The 19193-nt window shown below is 39.9% G+C and overlaps 1 protein-coding gene across 3 annotated transcripts in view; it reads right to left on the reverse strand.

Moving 5' to 3' along the window:
* Nucleotides 1–19193, reverse strand: part of GRIA4 (glutamate ionotropic receptor AMPA type subunit 4) — a 240230-nt gene that overhangs the window by 59575 nt on the left and 161462 nt on the right. For 2 of the 3 annotated variants that reach the window (XM_005232858.4, XM_005232859.4), the window contains exons 5-9: nucleotides 18779–18832; nucleotides 16677–16835; nucleotides 14717–14884; nucleotides 12987–13091; nucleotides 5230–5340 (exon numbers count right to left, since the gene is read on the reverse strand). In XM_005232858.4, the coding sequence (XP_005232915.1) occupies nucleotides 5230–5340; nucleotides 12987–13091; nucleotides 14717–14884; nucleotides 16677–16835; nucleotides 18779–18832 (597 nt within the window). Of the gene's footprint in view, nucleotides 1–828; nucleotides 3918–5229; nucleotides 5341–12986; nucleotides 13092–14716; nucleotides 14885–16676; nucleotides 16836–18778; nucleotides 18833–19193 lie in introns of those variants that run through there. The other variant, XM_005232860.4, reaches the window with a different exon arrangement.

Genomic DNA, 19193 nt, shown 5'->3' on the forward strand with positions numbered 1-19193 from the left:
TTACTATGTTGTCCTTTCCCTCCTCCCTATTTTACAGAGAATAAATAAGTTTAATTGCTGTGCCTCCTTTACCTGCCAAATAATGAGAGATGTATTTTCAAGGTAGAGTTTGATGAGAGGTTGGGGGTGGGACTGAATGTGGCTTTCTGATAAAGACTGTTTGCAGAAAAAATCAAACAGTAGCACTAGTTTAAATTCTGTCCATTTCAGGTGTTGGGGGTGTTTCAAACTAATGAGGCGTGCAGATGTTATTATAATAACATCAGGACATTGAAAGGCAAGTTTTACTGGTTTGCTAACAAGCAACTTAACAGATGAACTTGCAAGATCACACTGCAAAGTCATGAAATATCTGAACTGATCAATAGCATGTACTCAGCCATACCTTGATACTCTTTTCTATCTGTGGCACTGACAAAGATTATTTTTTCCTGTATAACTTATTACAATAGCATTTTCTAAATTAGTAGTAATGTTAGTGTAAACATGCTAGTCTAAAGATACAAGAGATGCAAGACATCTATGGAGAGGTAGCATCTTCTATTAAATCAGCTGAAATAGCTGAAAACAGTAGGCATACTTTTTCAGTTTCCAGTTATGGCATCTTGTCTAATAAAAATATTACTTCTCCACTCCACCTTTGCATTTACTACATTTTTAAACTATAAACTCTTAACCTACTATATGTAAAACACAGGTTTGACTTACTGCTGAATGAGGTTTAACACCACAATATTTGCAAGATTTCAGCTGCTTAATAGTATTCTATGAGGTAGTGAATCAAGGAAAAGGCCACATTAAAATGATCAATGACTAGCACGGAACAGATATTTGAAATGGTGCAAGCTTTACTTATATAATTCACAGTCTTATAACAATATGCAACATTTGTAAATACAAGTTGATGTCTGCAACAATTACCTTTATAGATGTAAACAAATCATTCCACCACATTGCCACAAATTCATGTGTACAGTAAAATGCTCACAACTGATGATTCATACTATAAGGGAAGCTGGAGAAAGTAACTAACCCAAATACCAAACAGATCTATGTTTGGCTTTCCTACTCTACAGTTCATTTCAAAATCTTTAAACATTGTAAAAATAATCTGTAAAAGTGACAAGTATTTGTGCAAGGAAATGTCTCATTTTTAGAATAGAAGTGTCATACATTATCACACTTTATTCTGAAATAAACTTCTGTTGATGTCAATGAAAGTTTTTTTTTGGCTTTTTGTGGTTTTGGTTTTTTTTTCTGAATAAAGTGTTCAGGATTCGGTTTGAAGTTTTTATTATTGTCATGCAACAAACTTCAATTTTTCCTCCTGTCTACTAAAGAATTTGATTAATAAAATTTCTAATGAAAAAATATTTTTCTGTTATGAGAAAGAAGGTTATAGTTAGAATTTTTGAGGTAAGACTCTGTCAAGAGTATATCAGGCAAAACAATGAGGGTGGCTCTCAGTCACCTAATGAAGGTTATCTGTCATTTGAGATGCCCTAAGGTAACCGGTTTGACCTCCAAGTGCCATTCTGCAGGTCCTTTGTGCTGCCTCTTTATGGATAGGTCTGATACCCTCAGTGTTAGGCATCCACCTATGAGCCATGAATCAATTTCTAAACCTTTGTGGACTTCCACGAAAAATTACACACTTGGGGCACTACTTATCCCATATGCCTGAAACAATATACACCAGCTGAAACAGCCAGATGGAGTGGTCATATATGGCATGAGACAGGCAAGTGTCATCCTGCCAGTGTAAGAAATGGGGGGTTGGCAGTATATTCTAGAGCATGTTAAATGTCACTGAGTGCTTACAACTGGGCAACTGAATCAATAGCTTTTGTAAAGTCATCTACATTTAGGTGACTCAGTCATGAACTGGATCCTGCCCTTGAAGCTTGATCTGCCAACACCAAGACTATCTGATTAAAATACTGAGCTGAAAGCCACATGTACATTGAGCTTTGGTTCTAAAGGATTTTTGTGATTTTTATGTTTTGCAGTCTCAGAGTAGGTACAGAGCTGGGTGTATCATGAAATGGATTAGAAAGTTTGGAGTAGTCTTCCCAGCCTACTCCCCACGCTCTACCTCAGCAACTTGTCACTGTATCTCTCCAACTTGCTAAATTAGAGATGATCATTATTCTTGGCTGGCTAAGTCACTTGCTTTACCTCAGTGTTAGAGGAAAGCTGCACATGGCATCGCTTATCCAGTCATAGAACAAGCCTGCTGTGGACGTTCTAACCCCCCCCGCCTTGAGGAAATATTTCTGCATACAGGTAGAAAATCTGTCCTTTCCAGAGGGCCAGGTGTGCAGGAGGCTGTGCCTGTGATCATGAGGTACAGGACAAAGTTCTCCCAGGAACTATAAAAAGCAGGCCTTCATGGAAGCTGGTGGAGAGCACCAGCTGCCCCCATGGCCACCTCTCTCTGGGCTGCTCCTTCACTACATGACTCATCGGAGACAGGTGGAGTGCCTATGCACTAAACCAAAACCATAAAATAAATTCTATGTGCTCTCACTACGTTACACATCAACATAACATTTTGCCAAGTAGGAAATGCTGTACTAATTTCTTTGAGTGCAGAGATAATTTGTTATAAAGCATCTTCTATGCAATAGCCATACAGCCACATTACAGCAAGGTAAGCACAGACACATAAAAATCGAAGAAACAGCAGGCGAATCAACTTGCACTATTTCGCTTCAGGCAAAAATTAAAGCGAGCCATGCTGAAAACTTGTAGACTTTTCTTACGCCGCCACAACATCTGTCTTTGAAGACTGAAAAGCCTGACAGCACTGGTTGCAGAAGCTTTTCAGTTTAATGTTGGAAAATATGCATGCAACCAAAATTATATGTGTCATCTACAATGGTTCAACTTCCCTTCAATGTGAAGAGAGCAACGAGGAGGTGAAAAAGTCTCTGTCTGGCATTTGCAACATGACTATAATACAGAGAAGAGCAAAATAACAGGATTCTGAAAGTTAGTCTAGTTAAATGTATCTTTGTGTGTGTGATCATATGCTTATGGATGCTAAATACACTGCCCTGGCAGGCCAACATTAAGAATCATGGTTCTAATCTGCCTTCAGCATCATGTGTGCAGCTCCCAGTGGAGTCAATGTGAGATGGGCATGATAAGGCAGAATTCACCATATATTCTTATTCAAACCAAATTCTGATATATTTCTCTTGCACTGTGATTTTGAAACACTGAAAGGGGACACTTTTGGTCATGAAGCAGTGCTGCTTTCAAATAATTGCATTTATCCCAAAATGACATGCTGCATAAACATAGGGCATGCTTTGGAATATTAATTCAGCTTTTTGGTTTTGAAAATGATCCCACCAGTCCTTTCAGTACAGGGACTGGAAAAGTTCTTTTGAAGATAACATTTATTATGCACATCAAAATGCTTCAATGCAAACAGGACAGGCAAGATAACACATTTTAAAAGTTTTCTAGTTTTCCTTTTTTTTCCTTTCTGGCAAACAGGAACCTTTTATATTACTTTTCATTATTATTTTTTACTCTTTTCTCCTAAGCTTGGAGCTATTTATGGAAATTACAGTATTCATGTATGGTAGCTTCAGTCAAAGATATCAGGATTGGTATGAGAGGAAAATTTCGACTGAAAGCTTGTTATTCACATCGTTCTCTTCTCAGCTTGGCAAAGTTGAAGGTTAACGTCATCTGTTCTAGACATTTCAGATTAGTCACAGAACTTTTCTTGGTGGTTCAGTGCCTGGTCATCCAGTCAGAGGAACAGTAATCCATATGGAAAAATTAGCTCAATGCTACTAGACTGGTGGTTAATACTTGAGCCTTAGTTAGGAATGTTCGCAGCATCTTGGGACTCTTTTCTTCCTTGATCAATTTCTTAAAATAGGATTCTTCATCAGAGGCTGAAAAGAGGAGGACTGTACTGAAGTATATTTTTTTTTCCATCACCAAGTCTTTTTTTTTTTTTTTTTAGGAACAAGATACATATATTTTAAATGTCCCATGCAAAAAAAATAAATAAAGAAAGAAAAGGTACACAGTTTGGTTAGGAGTTACATTCTGAATTCCTGTATAGTAGTTTGGTTGGTTTGCTTCTTGAAATGATAATCTTCAACAGGAGATTTGTTAAGACATACTTAATGTATAAATGCTGATACACATTGATGGAAATCTGATAACTAACTGCATTTTTCAGTAAGAAAATGCCTTGACACTTTCCTTTGGATTATTTTCAACTCTGTATCAAATTAGAAAAAATATTGCTTAACAACACATACAGAATATTCCTTTCCATTTGAAACACAGTTTATTCTAAAGGGTTAAAATGTCTTGTCTAAATGAAGCAGGTGAAAAGGGCAGTGAACTGAGATGTAAAATCTTAAAAGCGGTCAGGTAAAGGTCACCCTTTGCCAGTTGGCTTTGACAAACATCAGCTTAAAAGGGCATGTCTAACATCTAAGGGAAAATTGCTAAATATTTTGTTTAAAATACTGGTTTGTAAGAAAAAATTGTTTTGAAAAGCTATGTATTAAAAATGTAAATGAACGAAGCAACTGCATTCTCCTCTGCAACCACTCTTGAAAAACAACGACACTGGAAAATCAACCCCCAAATCTATTTAGATTGTATTAAAATGGAAATTTTATTGAAATGCTGAATAAACATATTAAGAAATATGTTGAAATGCATCTACTAAATTCATGCTTTCATTCAGAATTTTAAGTGTATAATCAAGTTCTGATTGGCTGACTTAACTACAAAACTTGGAATTTTAGCTCTTGATAATGTCAATTTTGAATTTATAATGTGTCAACAAAAAGGGACACTGGTATTACAGACATCTCATTCTATACCCTCTCTTCAATTCTGTTATTTAGAGGTTTCAGGTTTTTCTTTTCTTCCAGTTTCTTGTGAGTCAAGATTTATCAATTAGAGGTTGAACGAATTCACTTGTATTTCTGAGACTTACTTTAGTAAAAAATGAAAAAGACTGAATAACAGAAAAAAATTACCGCAACTCAATTTTAAAATACCGATTCCAAGTGAATCATTATAATAAATGCATACCAAAAAAACTCTGTACAGTCAAGATAATTAAGATATATGGCTCTCACCCGCCCACTAACTTAGGAACTGGCACTCTAAATTAGACCATAACTAGAAAAGAAATTGTGTCACACACCAGTATAAGCATTAAAAAAAGAAACACCTTACCAAAATTGTAGTGACAACTACTGTTCTATTCTCAATGGCTGAAGTGTCATTTCCAAGTGTAGGTTCATGCTGAATCAAAACTAATTTATCCATGTCATTCCAGTAACCAACCTGCAAAACAAAACACATATAATTTACAGTAGAAAAGTCTGCATTCTGTGTAATTACAAATGCAAATGATTATAAGAACAGAGTGATCCAAAGTAATTTTGTACCAAAGGAAGTGCTGTTGCACTCACAGACAGGTGCATGGTGGCGTGCATCTAACACTTTGGGTATACCATCTTGCACCACTGCTGCACAGTCAGACCTGGTATTGCTGCAACTCAGCCATTCCTGAATGACATGAGCTACTTACTTCAACCAGAGGGACAAGCTAAATCCATTTTCAACAGTTTGAAGCCTTCCTGGGGCATAAATGAGATATAAGAATTTTTGCTCTCCATAAGAAATTTTTCATTCGTTAAGACCTTCTGGTCTTAGATGGAGGAGTGAAAGACATCTGGATGACAGCTTTGCAAATCAATGGCTGATCTCAATTCCCTGCTCCATCATGGGCCTCCCAGGGGATGCCAACCCAGGGGCTTACACCAGGCCTGTTCCACTTAACTGATGGTGATGACCTTTAGTACCTACATCAGAAGCCCTGTTATTAAAGGTTTCTTCAGACTCACCAGACAGACAGGCACCACCCGACAGTGACTCAGCCCATGCAGTATAAGCACCCTTCCTAGAAAAGTGCTTGCTTAAAACATGGTGAGGGTGACTTCACTCCAAAAGCCCACAGGCTCCAAAAGTGCCCACAGGGAGGTGGAACAAATCAGGTTTTCCTCTCCCTGGTTGTGTTTAGGCTGCCACAGAGCTTCCCAGAGCAGAATTAAGGTGAAACAGCTGCCTTTGTTCATGCTGGCAATGAACTACTCTAGAGCCAGGTTTGAATCACTCGTGTCACTTCTTACACTCCCATGAAGAAACCCCCCCACACCCTCCCTTTCCCCCTTCTTGCCATTCGCTTTTCTGCAACTAGATCACGGGTGTCTGTGGACCCTCTGACAAGGCCACTGAGGAGTGGCTCAGTGCCTGTTCCTCTGACCCAGCGCTGACAGCACCCAGCTCCACCTCAAACAGACAACGTGAACACAAATGTGTCATTAGAACAGTGCCCTAATTCCACCTAAAGGGGCTCTCCAGGTTGCTGAGAACCTAATGAATTAAGAGACTGACATTTTTCTCAGTAAAGGTGCAGACAGCGGCAGTGATGTTAAAAGGTTTCTATCAAAGAGATGCAATTCAAGCTGGCACAGCTCACTGTTTGGGAGCAGCTAGAGGCCAGCCAGCAGGAACTGTCCCTTCCCTCCTTCCTTGATTAATTAGGAGTTCATGAGACCAAGAGCTGGGACAGAGCAATGCCTTGTCTGTCTTACCAGAAGAGGAAAGGAAACTGCGGTGGGAAGTGGGATCCAGACAGAGCTCCAGTGTAACTGTCAGTGCCAAACTGGCTAAATGATAGATCAGCTATACAGCCAATTTTATTTCTAACATTGTGGTAGAACCCAGACCAAAATTCACCATCACATAGGATTCTGTCTCCACAACATGGAGAAACATCATGTTCAGATCAGTGCAGTGATGCGGTATGAGAGTCTAGAAGTGCAGGGGAGTGCTTTTGATTCCTGGTCTCATACGTGTTAAAGAATCCTGTATATTCTTAAAACAACTAACATTACTCTTGATTTTTACGTTTACTGTTTCATAAATTTCCTTTTTGAAAAAAAAATATTTATGGAGAGGCAGGTCATTTTAGCAGTCCTCAGAGCACTGTGCAGACACAACTCACCATAGGGAATTACAAATACATGAAGTAATTCAATATGAGTGAGTGAGTAAGATTGAGTATGAATGAGTATATTTTTTTCTATTAGCAAAGCAAACATGCATAAAGTCTTCCCGTGCACAGCTTCTGGCATATTTAGTTGAAATGTTCCTTTTCTCTCTGCAATTGCTATTACAGCACAGGAGCCTTGATTTAGGTGTCTGCGGCTAACAGGATTCTGCAGCGTTGCTGATATATTGGAGACACAGATTTTCTTCCTAGTAGGATGCACTGCTAACAAATATTCTTTTTCATCCAGACAACTACAGAGTCACAGATACAATTGACAACTCAAAATGTCAAGTTCTTGTTAAAAACTGTGACCAGCTAAAGGCAGAATATGTACACCAAAACCTAGCAGTTTGGGAATCATTATAATAGTGAATGCTTGTTTTTCAATGTGCAATTCCTCACTGCTGGAAAGTTCAGAAGGAAAGCAGAAAATGAATGATGTACTGTGTTATAAAACTAAGTGCCATATGAAAATGCAGACATAGATAAGGGAGGTTTTTGAGGAACGGAAGGCATTTTCTAAAGGAATTTTATCTTGTGTGCATGGGTGTGACTGTGTGTGTGTGCATCTCAAACCTGCACTGAAGTAACTCTGGAGCTGGATTACTGAATAAATATATATCATGACACTTGTTTAAATATATAGATTCACAGTTACTGTAAGAGTACTAAATAACCATATGGTTTCCTACAAATACCTCAAATCCCCAAGGAAAAATATCTGCCTCAAAGTAAATCTGTCACAACAGTTTGGCATTTGAATGAATAGTGTCATTTCTGAAGGGCTGTGCACCTTGTAGCAACCACTGAAGTACTTCTGCTGAAGCCCACAAGTCACTAAGGGCAACAGGATACTCAATATTTTTGTTAATCAATTTTCATGTTAGTTGCCCAAGTTGGAATTTAGGTGCCAAATCTGTCTTGTGCATGTACATACATGCTTTGTTTACTTCCCCTCCCCCCCTCCCTTTTTTTTTTTTTTAAATCTTGGTGACATGACGAATGGTGAATGACAGAATCACAGAATGCTTGGGGTGGGAAGAGACCTCTGAAGGTCATTTGGTCCAATCCTGCTGCTCAACCTAGAGCCAGTTGCCAAGGACCATGTTCTGATAGCTTTGTAATATCTCCAAGGATGTAAACTCCACAACTGCTCTTGGCAACCTGTGCCAGTGCTTGGTCATCCTTGCAGTAAAAAAGTGTTTCCTGATGTTCAAAGGGAACTTCCTTTGTTTTAGTTTGTGCCCATTGCCTCTGGTCCTGTCCCTGAGCACCACCGAACAAAGCCTGGCTCAGTCTTCCTTGCACCCTCCCTTCAGGGATTTGCACATCCCTCTTGAGTCTTCTCTTCTCCAGTCCCAGCTCTCTCAGCCTTTCCTCATAGAAAAGGTGCTCCAGTCCCTTTATCATATTTGTGGCCCTTTGCTTCACTCTCTCCAGTATGTCCATGACTCTCTTGTACTGAGGAGCACAGAACTGGACAGCTCTCCAGGTCTGGTCTCACCAGTGCTGAGTAGAGGGGAAGGATCACCTCCCTCTACTTGCTGCCAATACTTTGTCTAATGCAGCCCAGGATACCATCAGCTTTATTTGCTTCAAGGGCACATTGCTGGCTCATGTTCTATTTGGTGTCTACCAAGATCTACCAAGACCTCCAGTGCCTTTTCTGCAAAGCTGTTCCCCATCTGGGTGGCCCTCAGCATATATTGGCACCTGGGGTTATTCCTTCCCAGGTGCAGGACTTTGCACTTCTTGTTGAACTTCATGACTTTTCTGTTAGCCCATTTCTCCAGCCTGCTGAGGTCCCTCTGGATGGCAGCACGACGCCCTGGCATCACAACCCCCTGGCATATCAGCCATTCCTCCCAGTTTTGTGTCACCAGCAAACCTGCTGAGGGTACGTTCTGCTCCATCATCCAGACCATTAATGAAGATGTTAAATGGGATTGGATCCAGTATTGGCCCCTGGGGTACACCACTAGTTAGTGGCCTTCAACCAGACTTTGTACCACTGATTGCCACCACCTGGGCCTGGCCCCTCAGTCAGGTTTCAATCCACCTCATTGTCTGCTTATTCAGCCCATACACCAATAGCTTCTCTGGGAGGATCTTAAACGATAGAGTGTTGAAGGCCTTAGTGAAGCCCAGGTAGACAATACCCACTGCTCTCGCCTCACCTACCAGATCGGTCATTTCATTGTAAAAGTTTATCACATTGATAAAGCATGACTTCCCCTTGGTGAAGACAGCCATGCTGACTACTCATGATAATTTTCTTGTCTTTAATGTGCCTGGAAATGGTTTCCAAGAATAGCTGCTCCATCACTTTCCCAGGGACTGAGGTGTAGTTCCCTGGGTTCTTCTTCTTGCCCTTCTTGAAGAGAGGAGTGACATTTACTTTTCTCTAGTCTTCAGGCACTTCTCCCAGTTGCCATGATTAATTAAAGATTATTGAGAGTGTCCTTGCAATGACATCTGCCAGCTCCCTCAACACATGTGGGTGCAGCCCATAAGGGCCCATGGACTTATGTATGTCCAGTTTGCTTAAGTATTCCCTGATCTGACTGTCTTCCACCAACGGTACCTCTGCCTTGTTCCAGCCTTTCTCCCTTGTCTCTGGAACCTGGGATTCCTGAAGGCCAGCCTTGCTAGTAAAGAATGAGGCAAAGGCGGCATTTAGTACCTCAGATTTTCCCATGTTCTGTGGACTCGGGTCCCCTGTCTCATTGAGCAAAGGGCCTACATTCTCCCTAGTCATCCTTTTGTCACTTGTGTACATATATAGAAGCCTTTCTTGTTGTCTTTAATGTCCCTGGTCAGATTCAACTCCATTTGGGCTTTAGCTGTCCTACCTTTGTCCCTGGATGATCAATGTTTCTGTATTCCTCCCATCCTTGCTTCCACCCTCTGTATGCTTCCTTTTTTGTGTCACAGTTTGGCTAGAAGCTCTTTGTTTATCCACACAGGCCTCCTGGCATTTTTGCTGAGTTCTTATGCATTGGGAGGGAACTCTGCTGAGCTTGGAGGAGGTGATCCTTGAATATTAAGCAGCTTTCTCGGGCCCCACTTCTCTCCAAGGCCTTAGCTCTTATATTCCAACAGGACCTTGAAGAGGCCAAAGTCTGCTCTCCTCAGGTGTGAGCTTGCCTTTCACCCTCTTCCCTGCTCTTCAGCTCCCGAATGCTACCATCTCATGCTCACTGCAGCCAAGGCTGCCTTTGACCTTCACATCCCCCACCAGCCCCTCCCTGCTGGTGAGCAGGAGGTCCAGCAGACCACTTGTCCTCACTGGCTCCTCTATCCCTTGGAAGAGGAAGCTGTTGTCAATGGACTCCAGGAACCTCCCGGATTGCTTATGTCCTGCTGTGTCATCCCACCAGCAGATATGGGGATGGCTGAGGTCCTCCATGGTGACCAGGGCCTGTGAATATGAGGCTGCTCCTATCTGTCTGTAGAAGGCCTCATCCACTCGTTCTTCCTGGTCAGGTGGCCTAGAGCACCTAGACACCCACTATAACACCACCTTGACCTGTCCTCTCTTTAATCCTAGCCCATAAACTCAGCTGGGTTCTCATCCATCCCTAGCCAGAGCTCCATGCACTCCAGCTGCTCTCTCACATAAAAGGGCAACTCCCCTTCCTCATCTCCCCTGCCTGTCCTTCCTAAAGAGCCTGTACTCCTCCATGGCAACACTCCAGTCAGAGAAGCCACCCCGTTACATATCTGTGATCTTCCTCCTCACATCCTTTCCCCTCACCAGCAGGTTTTGTTGTTGTTCTACAGACAAAAATCAAGAAAGAAATACTGCATAAATGAAACTAATATGAACATTGGCCACTGCTTCCCATTTTATTAAACTATATGGAAGTCTGCCTCTGACTAGCTGTGCCATTTTATAATGCTCTGTTCACTTCCTTAAGGCTGTGAGCAACACACCCCACTTTTCTGAAGGTTAGAGGCATGCGTTACTCTGACTGGAAAGGCTAGTCTTGAAAAGATATTGCTGGGTGACTCATAAGTCATGTTATGTAGGACATGAGAGAAAGACATTAAAAGTGAAGGCCTCTTAGTTCAATTAAGTATAGCCATTTCTCACGTATTATATAGGATTTGTCAGGCTGGAGCACAGAATTGGTCCAATGATCACATAAAAAATACTATGTAATACATGAGAAATAAATTCTTGTGAGTAGCCAGATTTGTCAAAGCTGTTATGGCTTGTTATATCAAAGACAGGTAATAGCTTAAAAGTGGCAGAGAGGCATGCCTGAAAAGGTAAGAAAAACACCTTGGGACTCTACCACAGCTCAGAGAGAGCTCCCCCATTTGCAGCCACCCTCCCCTTAAATTACAGGCAAGAAGGGAGGGTGGGGACATCCCTGCAGTGGTGCCAGCCAGACACCTCTTCAAAACAGGTGACAAATGTTGAAACAGGAACAGGCCACTTTCAACAGCCAAGCAAATTCCCTAATGAGTTACTGAAGTTGTGACCTAATTGACCACATCTTTTCCACCTTGCCTTCCCTCCTGCACAACTGGGAATCAAGGATGGAAAGGTCGTATTTCACCACTTGCCTTTGATGCACCCCAGCCACCCGTATATCCTCCTGGCTGCCAACAGTGCTGCGTGGAGCCAGAAAGGGGGCAGGGGTGGCAGCAAGGTCAGACACATTGTCTGGCAGGGGACACTGGGTTTCCCAAGAGAGAAGGAAGACAGACTCATCTTTCCCAATTTGTTCTTCAGCCATCTGTTATACTTTCAAAGGCAACTGTACCAATATGCCTCATACACAGGCACAAGCTTTTCTTTGGTCTACAGCTCTGTACTGTGATATACTGGCAATTAATCCCGGTGTGTAATTCTGCTCTGGGTCTCTAGTTTAACACTCTGCCTCCTCATCACTGTGGCATGTAACTGTCTTCAGGGACACACAGTTCACCCAGGGTACTATTTACTGGGCTTGTCACCTGTGGCCTGACAGCAGAGGACTATGTAATTCAATTCCAATTGCCTTGGCCCTACTCAAGTGGCCATGATTCTCTTATTCACCATCAGCTTCTCACTTTCCCTTGTTCGCAAAAAAAAAAAGGCCACAGTGCTTCCAAAGGAAATAAAATCCTTGAGTCTGAGTATGTTTTCTGCTTGTTTTATACTATGAATTTCAGCACAGATGAGAAAGGGCTAACAAATACCCAGACTTACCTCTTCAAAGTGATTGGGCTTAGTGATAAGCTACATGCAGTGAGACAGAGGATCTGCTTAGACATATATTAATGTGCATTTGCCTAAGTTGCTTACAAGCAACCAATCAAGCACACAGGATTAGATACTGCAATTAATTTCAGAAAACAGAAGTATTCAGGGCATTATTTGTTTCTTCTCTCTCCTCTTGTCTTTCCTTTCCCCCTTAGAAGCCCTATGTTAGTTACAGTCTATGATTCATGTTTACACAGAACATACAAATGAGCCAGCTTAAAAATATCAGTAAATTGCATGACAGAAATCTTTGGATAAGGTATAAGAAATATCTACTTTTCAGAGTTCTGACTATTTTCCACCACACAGCAGCCTGGCAACATTCCATCCAGCTGATTTTCATTAGTATATTTGACTGATTGACATCCCACCTCTCCAAGATGCACACTTGTTTTTGTGTTCCTCCATTTGTGTATATATATAGTACATACTATTTTGAAGTATCTACAGGAAAATTAAGTTTAAATCTGCTTTTACGACAAATACTATCCATGTATTGAATACACTATATTTTTTTAAACCACCCAGAGTCTAGTTTAATTTGTTTGCATAATCATTTCATCATACATAACTCATGTATATAAAATCAGGTTAGTAAATATTATTAGCACATACCTTTCGAGGGCCTGTGTTTTTCAGCTCAAAGACATCCATGGTGTAGTTGACTCTGCGACCATAGTGGTCAAACTGAACATTTCCTGTCAATCCTTGTATTCGAATCTACAAATGAAAGAAAAAATATCATGGAAGATCCAGCCTTTTAGTCTTTATTCCAAATGTCACAGCAGTGCAATTTATCCTGGCTATGTCCTATGATTATCATAACAACACTACTATAGAATAGTCAGGCATTTTAAAGCAAAAAAGTTGGCTACTTTTCCTTTGTATTCTTTTTTCTTGTCAAACCATGCTTAAAATAGGCTTAGATATGCCAGTATCTAAGTGCTACAAAAGACACTCAATGGACCTTCTCTTCTTCCATGCTTTGCAGCTCAACACTTTTGAGCTGCAGGTCCATAAGAGAAGTACATTTTCAACCGTTCTCAACACTCCTGCAGAACATTTTGCATCATGTGAAATAAACTCATAGGATGTTTGGCCTTTGCTCATATATCTTTTTACTTCACACTCTGGTGGATTAAATGTACAAATCTAGTATATACTGCTCATCAAGGTAAACTTGACAACTACCTTGGCCTCAGCAAAACAATTTACTATTACAGAACATGGGTGACATGCACAGGGCCTGAAAAGAGTGTTTTCAAAGCCTTAGAGTGGAGAAGGGCAGCCCAGAGATTGGCTGTTGCAGTTTTCTACCACCTGTGTATCAGCTGAAACCAGAATTATTTTTTCTTTCAGCACTTTACTGCCTCACTGAAGGATACCCAGACTGTGGTCCTCATCTCAAAGAAGCCATGGCCATATTGCTGCTGGCTGTGATCATATCAGGATCCAGCCATGCAAACCTCTTTGGCCAGATTCAACTCAGGCTGTCTGCCTGAACACAGAAGCCTGACTTCATGCTTCTCTCGGTTGTTACAGATCTGCGCATCTGCAAGGAGTATGTGAAGCATAAAAAATGCTTTATTTCTCTCCCTATGAGTCAGGATGTGGATTTAAATCACTTACTCTTTCCCTCTGTCCATTTCTATCTCTGCTGATTTTTCTCCAGGACTGAAACCTTGGTTTCCAGGCACAGAGCTGCCAGCTCTGTCAGCAGTCACTTCTCCTCAGCAGTTTCTCCTGAGTGGAGCCTGCTCATTTGCAATGATTTAAATTCTACTGCAGGATTTTTATTTTCTTACTGTCCCATTCAAAGGAAAGGCTAAATCATCTTGACAGAGATCTGGAACTTTCTAGGCATCCATATTCATCAGGAATTCAAAATCCTGACATCAGAGAGCAATAGCTCTGGGTTATTTCTTTAAAAAAACCACCACACACACACAAAAAAAACCCCACCTATGTGATTTCCCTGGGAGAAATCTGCTTTAATTCATGATGACAGAAACATATTTGAAAGGTTATATTATGTAGGTATACCCTTTCCCTTAAATGACAATTTCTGTACAGCCAGGTTATATGTGAAAGTAACAGATGAGATCATCAGTTCAGTGGAGGAAGTTCCAACTACCTTAATAGAACTAACAGTAGTTTCAAATAGTAGTATTTCCCCTCTGCCTTCATTCCAAGTTATAAACCAGAACAACCCCAGCTGTTCCAAATGAAAACTGAAAAATAAATTTTCCCTTTCCTGTTACTACCCTTGAGTATCTTCCAAATCATATAGCGTACAACTAGGATCTGATATTCACAAAGATCACTAGAATAAAGCCTACCCTTACCTGTTTTAATGTCCTCTCCATATCAATTCCTTGACCCCATGGGGCTGCAGGGTTAGCAAGACAATCACCAGCATTTCCTCTCCTTGAAATATCAATTTTCTGTCTTCTAAGATTACGGAAAGTTTCAGCCATCACAAGTACTCCATCATATGTTAATGCAGATGTATACTAAACAGATGGACAAAACCACCACTTTAGAGTTGGCATGTCTTCACAAAAATCAGCTGTCTCGGATATTTCTAGTTTGATTCATTATGCAGCAGTTTCCACAACTTCATTTAGAAAAAATCTTTCCTCAAAATCAAAAGGAATTTTGTCTAAGGGATGAATGCGGGACAGGGAAGAGTACATTTCAGTAGCTCCAGCTTTAAAACCATAGTTCTTAAGGGTAGAGAAATCTGCCTCTGAAGAATTCTTAAAAGAAACAAATTAAACAGGAGATATTCCAGTCTTAATTTTTTTTCAAGTTGCCTTATACATTAGGGAATAACCACACCCACCCAACTTACTCAAAAGTAAAAGAAAGTATCTCACTGAGAAAATATAACTGAAAGAATGCACAGCTAATGAGCAGACATCGAGGCTATTTGGTTTCTTAAGAATGATCAAGGGTATGTTCTTGCTATTGAAAAAACTATCTTGGCTCTGCATAACATAGGGCACTGAATGGTCTACATTTCTACACAACTTTGGGTTGAGAACATGTCAGATGAAATGTGTAGAGCAAGTCTTCAACAGATGTTAGTCCAGAGCCACGTCAATAAACCAGCATTTTCTCAGTATGATCTTCTGATGAGCATATGCCCAGGACTGCTATTGATATGCTCTGTAATTTCTGAAATTTAAAATCACTTATTCAAGTCTAATTTCCTTCCTTTTCTTCATCTTGCATATTGTAAGCTCTTTGGGACATTGTTTATAATCTAAAATTTTGGTTATCCATAGGTGAATTACATGCGACTCAGATTAATCATGCTGACTTCTCAGAAGGAGGCAGCACAATCCTGTTCATGTGGCAAGGAATCCTATAGGCTAAATTGTTCCTGTCACCAGTACTTGGGAATGTCTGTACTCCATAAACCACAACATCCTTGGTGCTTTCTTTTTTTCCTACAGAACATAGATTTTTTGAATATTCACCAGATTATGTAGCTATGCTTTGTACTACCCATGTTGATACTCCCTCTAGAGTTTGCTAACCTACTAACCTCCCAGCCAAAGGAGGGCTCGGTGCTTATCTTTGCACAGTGCCCTCTGTGAGAAGCAGAAAGAAAGAAGCAGAAAGGAGCCCAGTTTTAACTAGGTCTGATATACATTAGTACATATAATAACAGAACTATTTTGATGAAGTGGTATTTATAGCTATGCTGTGATTTGCCTGCCAAGAAAATTATAGGTGAGATTAGTATTTTGTTACCCATCTGTGAGGGATTAGGATAGAGGAACACTGGGATGTAATTTCACTGTAAGATCATGCCTGAAAGTGATTACTACACCAGGTTGTGAGATGGATAGAATTTCCAGAGGAAACTCCAAATACCAATTTAAAGGTAGTAAATTTACAGTTGTGGTTAAATCTCATATACAGTAGATTTCAGCTGTTGGGAAAGCTGGGAAATCTCTGTACTCCAAGTGAATCTAGATAATTAGACTAATTCATGTAAAATTGGTTGAAATTAAGTTGTCAGTTAAGTGTTTGACCTTTAACTCCTGTCAGTAGAGGGGTGAAGTTGGAGAATAAGTGACAAAGGACATTAAAGTACATCGGCAAAACGTGTTGCAATTTGTGTTTCTATCATACATTCGTAAGGATAGGCATAATTAGTTGCCAGTAACAGTAAGATCAACTGCCTTCTCCTTTAACTAAACATTAAGGTCTTCATTCATGTATTCAACAACGTCAATCAGAAATTAGAACGCTTGAGTGATATTTTTGGTAGCACTTCAGATCAGCCAGTACCTTTGGTGGGGTCTCAGATCCTGGGTATTCTCTCTGGTCCAGCTTCTTCCAGCGCTGCATCAGCTTTGTTACCATCGGGGTACTGAAATCTACTAGCTGAAATCCAGTCACATTGGCTCCTCCATGCATAAATCTCTCCAGAGAAATATCCTTGAATCCCTACAAAATCAATTTAAAATTTTGTTTGCCCTTGTACACCACTGTGGGTCCAATCTGTTCTAGGTCAGTGAGGCAGCATAAAGAATGCACACCAGCAGGTTTCCATTATAAGCCAAAACTTAAAACGATAGAATAATGTTGAACCTTTGTTGATAGTTTCCATGTATGTAGTAAGGAATGAAATAAAACCAAGAAATAAATTTCCTATATTATTGCTAGGGTGGTCTTGACAGCTAAGCAACACATTGCTGGGAATGGCAGACAGTTTTTGAAGAAATGCCTTTGGCGAATCAACTGAAAAGTGCCTGCAGAATATTAAAGCCTTAATCCAATTTCCATCAAAGTTGGCAGATTCCAATGAGCACTGTACTAGTGCTTTAACCAATATAACCATATTTCTTTGCATGTTTGCACAATGACCAATGCTATTCTGTAAATTCATTTATTCCAGGATTCATTGTTTAGGTTGCAGGTGTCTGAGATAATGAAATAACATAATAGACATTAGAAGGCAGAGACAGCACATGAGGATCTCACTGTTGGTCCAAGGAAAACATCAGAATCACACTTCTGTGAAATAGGATGGTGGTAGCTCTCAGATCTGATACATATTGAAAGCCTAGAGTGACCCTCAACACTGAAGGAAAAAATAAAGTATACATATTTCCCGACTTACTGGTTTCTCAGGCTAATCTGTTCAGTACATATAAAGACAGATTCTTTAGTAACATTTGCCTTTAGAAATATAACTGAACCTCAAGAAATTGCATAATGCAAACTGCTAAAGTAAGCTAAGAAACAAGCATGAACCTTTCTGCTCCTTTCCTAGCTGCTATGTTTAATGCCAGCTCAGAGGTATCTTATTTTTATTTTAAGTTCCTCTGACTGATATTTACCCATGCAAACAGAAGTGCACTTAACTTAAAAAGGAAAGTTTTAGGGAAAAAATATAGTGGGGTACTGACCCAGTACCCCAGGAAAAAAATCTGTTAAAAGAAGATATTTGATTCACGTCCTAAAGCACACTGACAGTAAATATAAAAGATGACCATGTTATTGAACAGCCAGTAAATAGCAATGTGTGACCCTGCTGAAGCAGATGAGTAGATGTGCCTGTCTCCACTGTATATTCCACTAGCAGTTTACTGCAACATCCAGCTCCTTGTTTACAGCAACTATTTTGCATGGGAAAAGTTACTTGGGGAACTATAAATTTGTAATGCTGAAAATCTAATTTGGAAGACCTAAGAGAATAGACATGTCTCTTTTAAAATACCCGAGGCTGTAAAAATAATCTGATGTGATTTTAAGTTAAGGTACAAGTACATCAAAGCACAATAAAATCTTTCGCGCCAACTAAAATTCCTCGAGGGAGAGTAAAAAGGAAACAATTTAAAGCATACTTTCACTTTGTTTTTCCAGGAAGGTATTTTGGCTTAAAGAACAGGTGATTTTAATAATAAAATATTACATTTATTCTTTCTTTGCCCTCTTCTGAACATTATCTGTGTGAATGTGCAGTTTAGACTCAAAGTGAAAATACTGAACAAGTAATTTGACTGGAAATAGCTGATCTTACAGCAAAATGAACGTTCCCTGGAGAATGTAGAAAGTTACCTCAAGAAATGTTATGTTACTAATATTAAAAAGATGAGTCAAAATCATAGCATAGTTCTGTAAATTCTAATTCAGCCACAAGATACACTTAGCAGTCCTTTATGCTACATTGATTTTGATAAAATTTAAGATGGTAACATTGTGCCCTTCTTGTCTAGATGGCTTTAACAACAAAACCAGGTTCTTTTACGCACCATAAAGAATGTATTATGAGCAACCACATATTAGCAACAAATGGCAAATGCTGTGTGAAGTGGTATAACTTCAAAGTAAAACTGACTGTTTCACTTACCGAGCAGGGGCATAATTCTAGAAAAGTATCTTACCAGGTTGGCAACAATATAATGGTATCCTTTAACATGCTTTCCCACGCTCACAATCTGTGGGAGACAAATAAGAAAGGAAAAGAAAAAACTATGTCATATAGTTTTCTCTAGAAAGGTGTTTTCATAGCCAGAAAGATATAAATTCTGAAACACATAACATCAGTAATATAATGTTGCACGTCTTTCTCCATATAGCTACCAATAAGGTAGCTATAACTTTCCAGGTGCTTAATCATGGGAAAAAGTTAAAACCAAAGTGAGTAAAGCAATGAACTGGTAATCTGAGTGTCTTCCATATGATTGAAAATGTTACTGTAGTATACTATTTTATCAGATAGAGCAACTATGAGATACAAATTCAGGAGGAGGTCACACATTAGCTAGAAAGCCTACCTGCTGATGTACCTTTTCATTT

This window comes from Falco peregrinus, chromosome 4, assembly GCF_023634155.1.
Source record: "Falco peregrinus isolate bFalPer1 chromosome 4, bFalPer1.pri, whole genome shotgun sequence".
Lineage (NCBI taxonomy): Eukaryota > Metazoa > Chordata > Aves > Falconiformes > Falconidae > Falco > Falco peregrinus.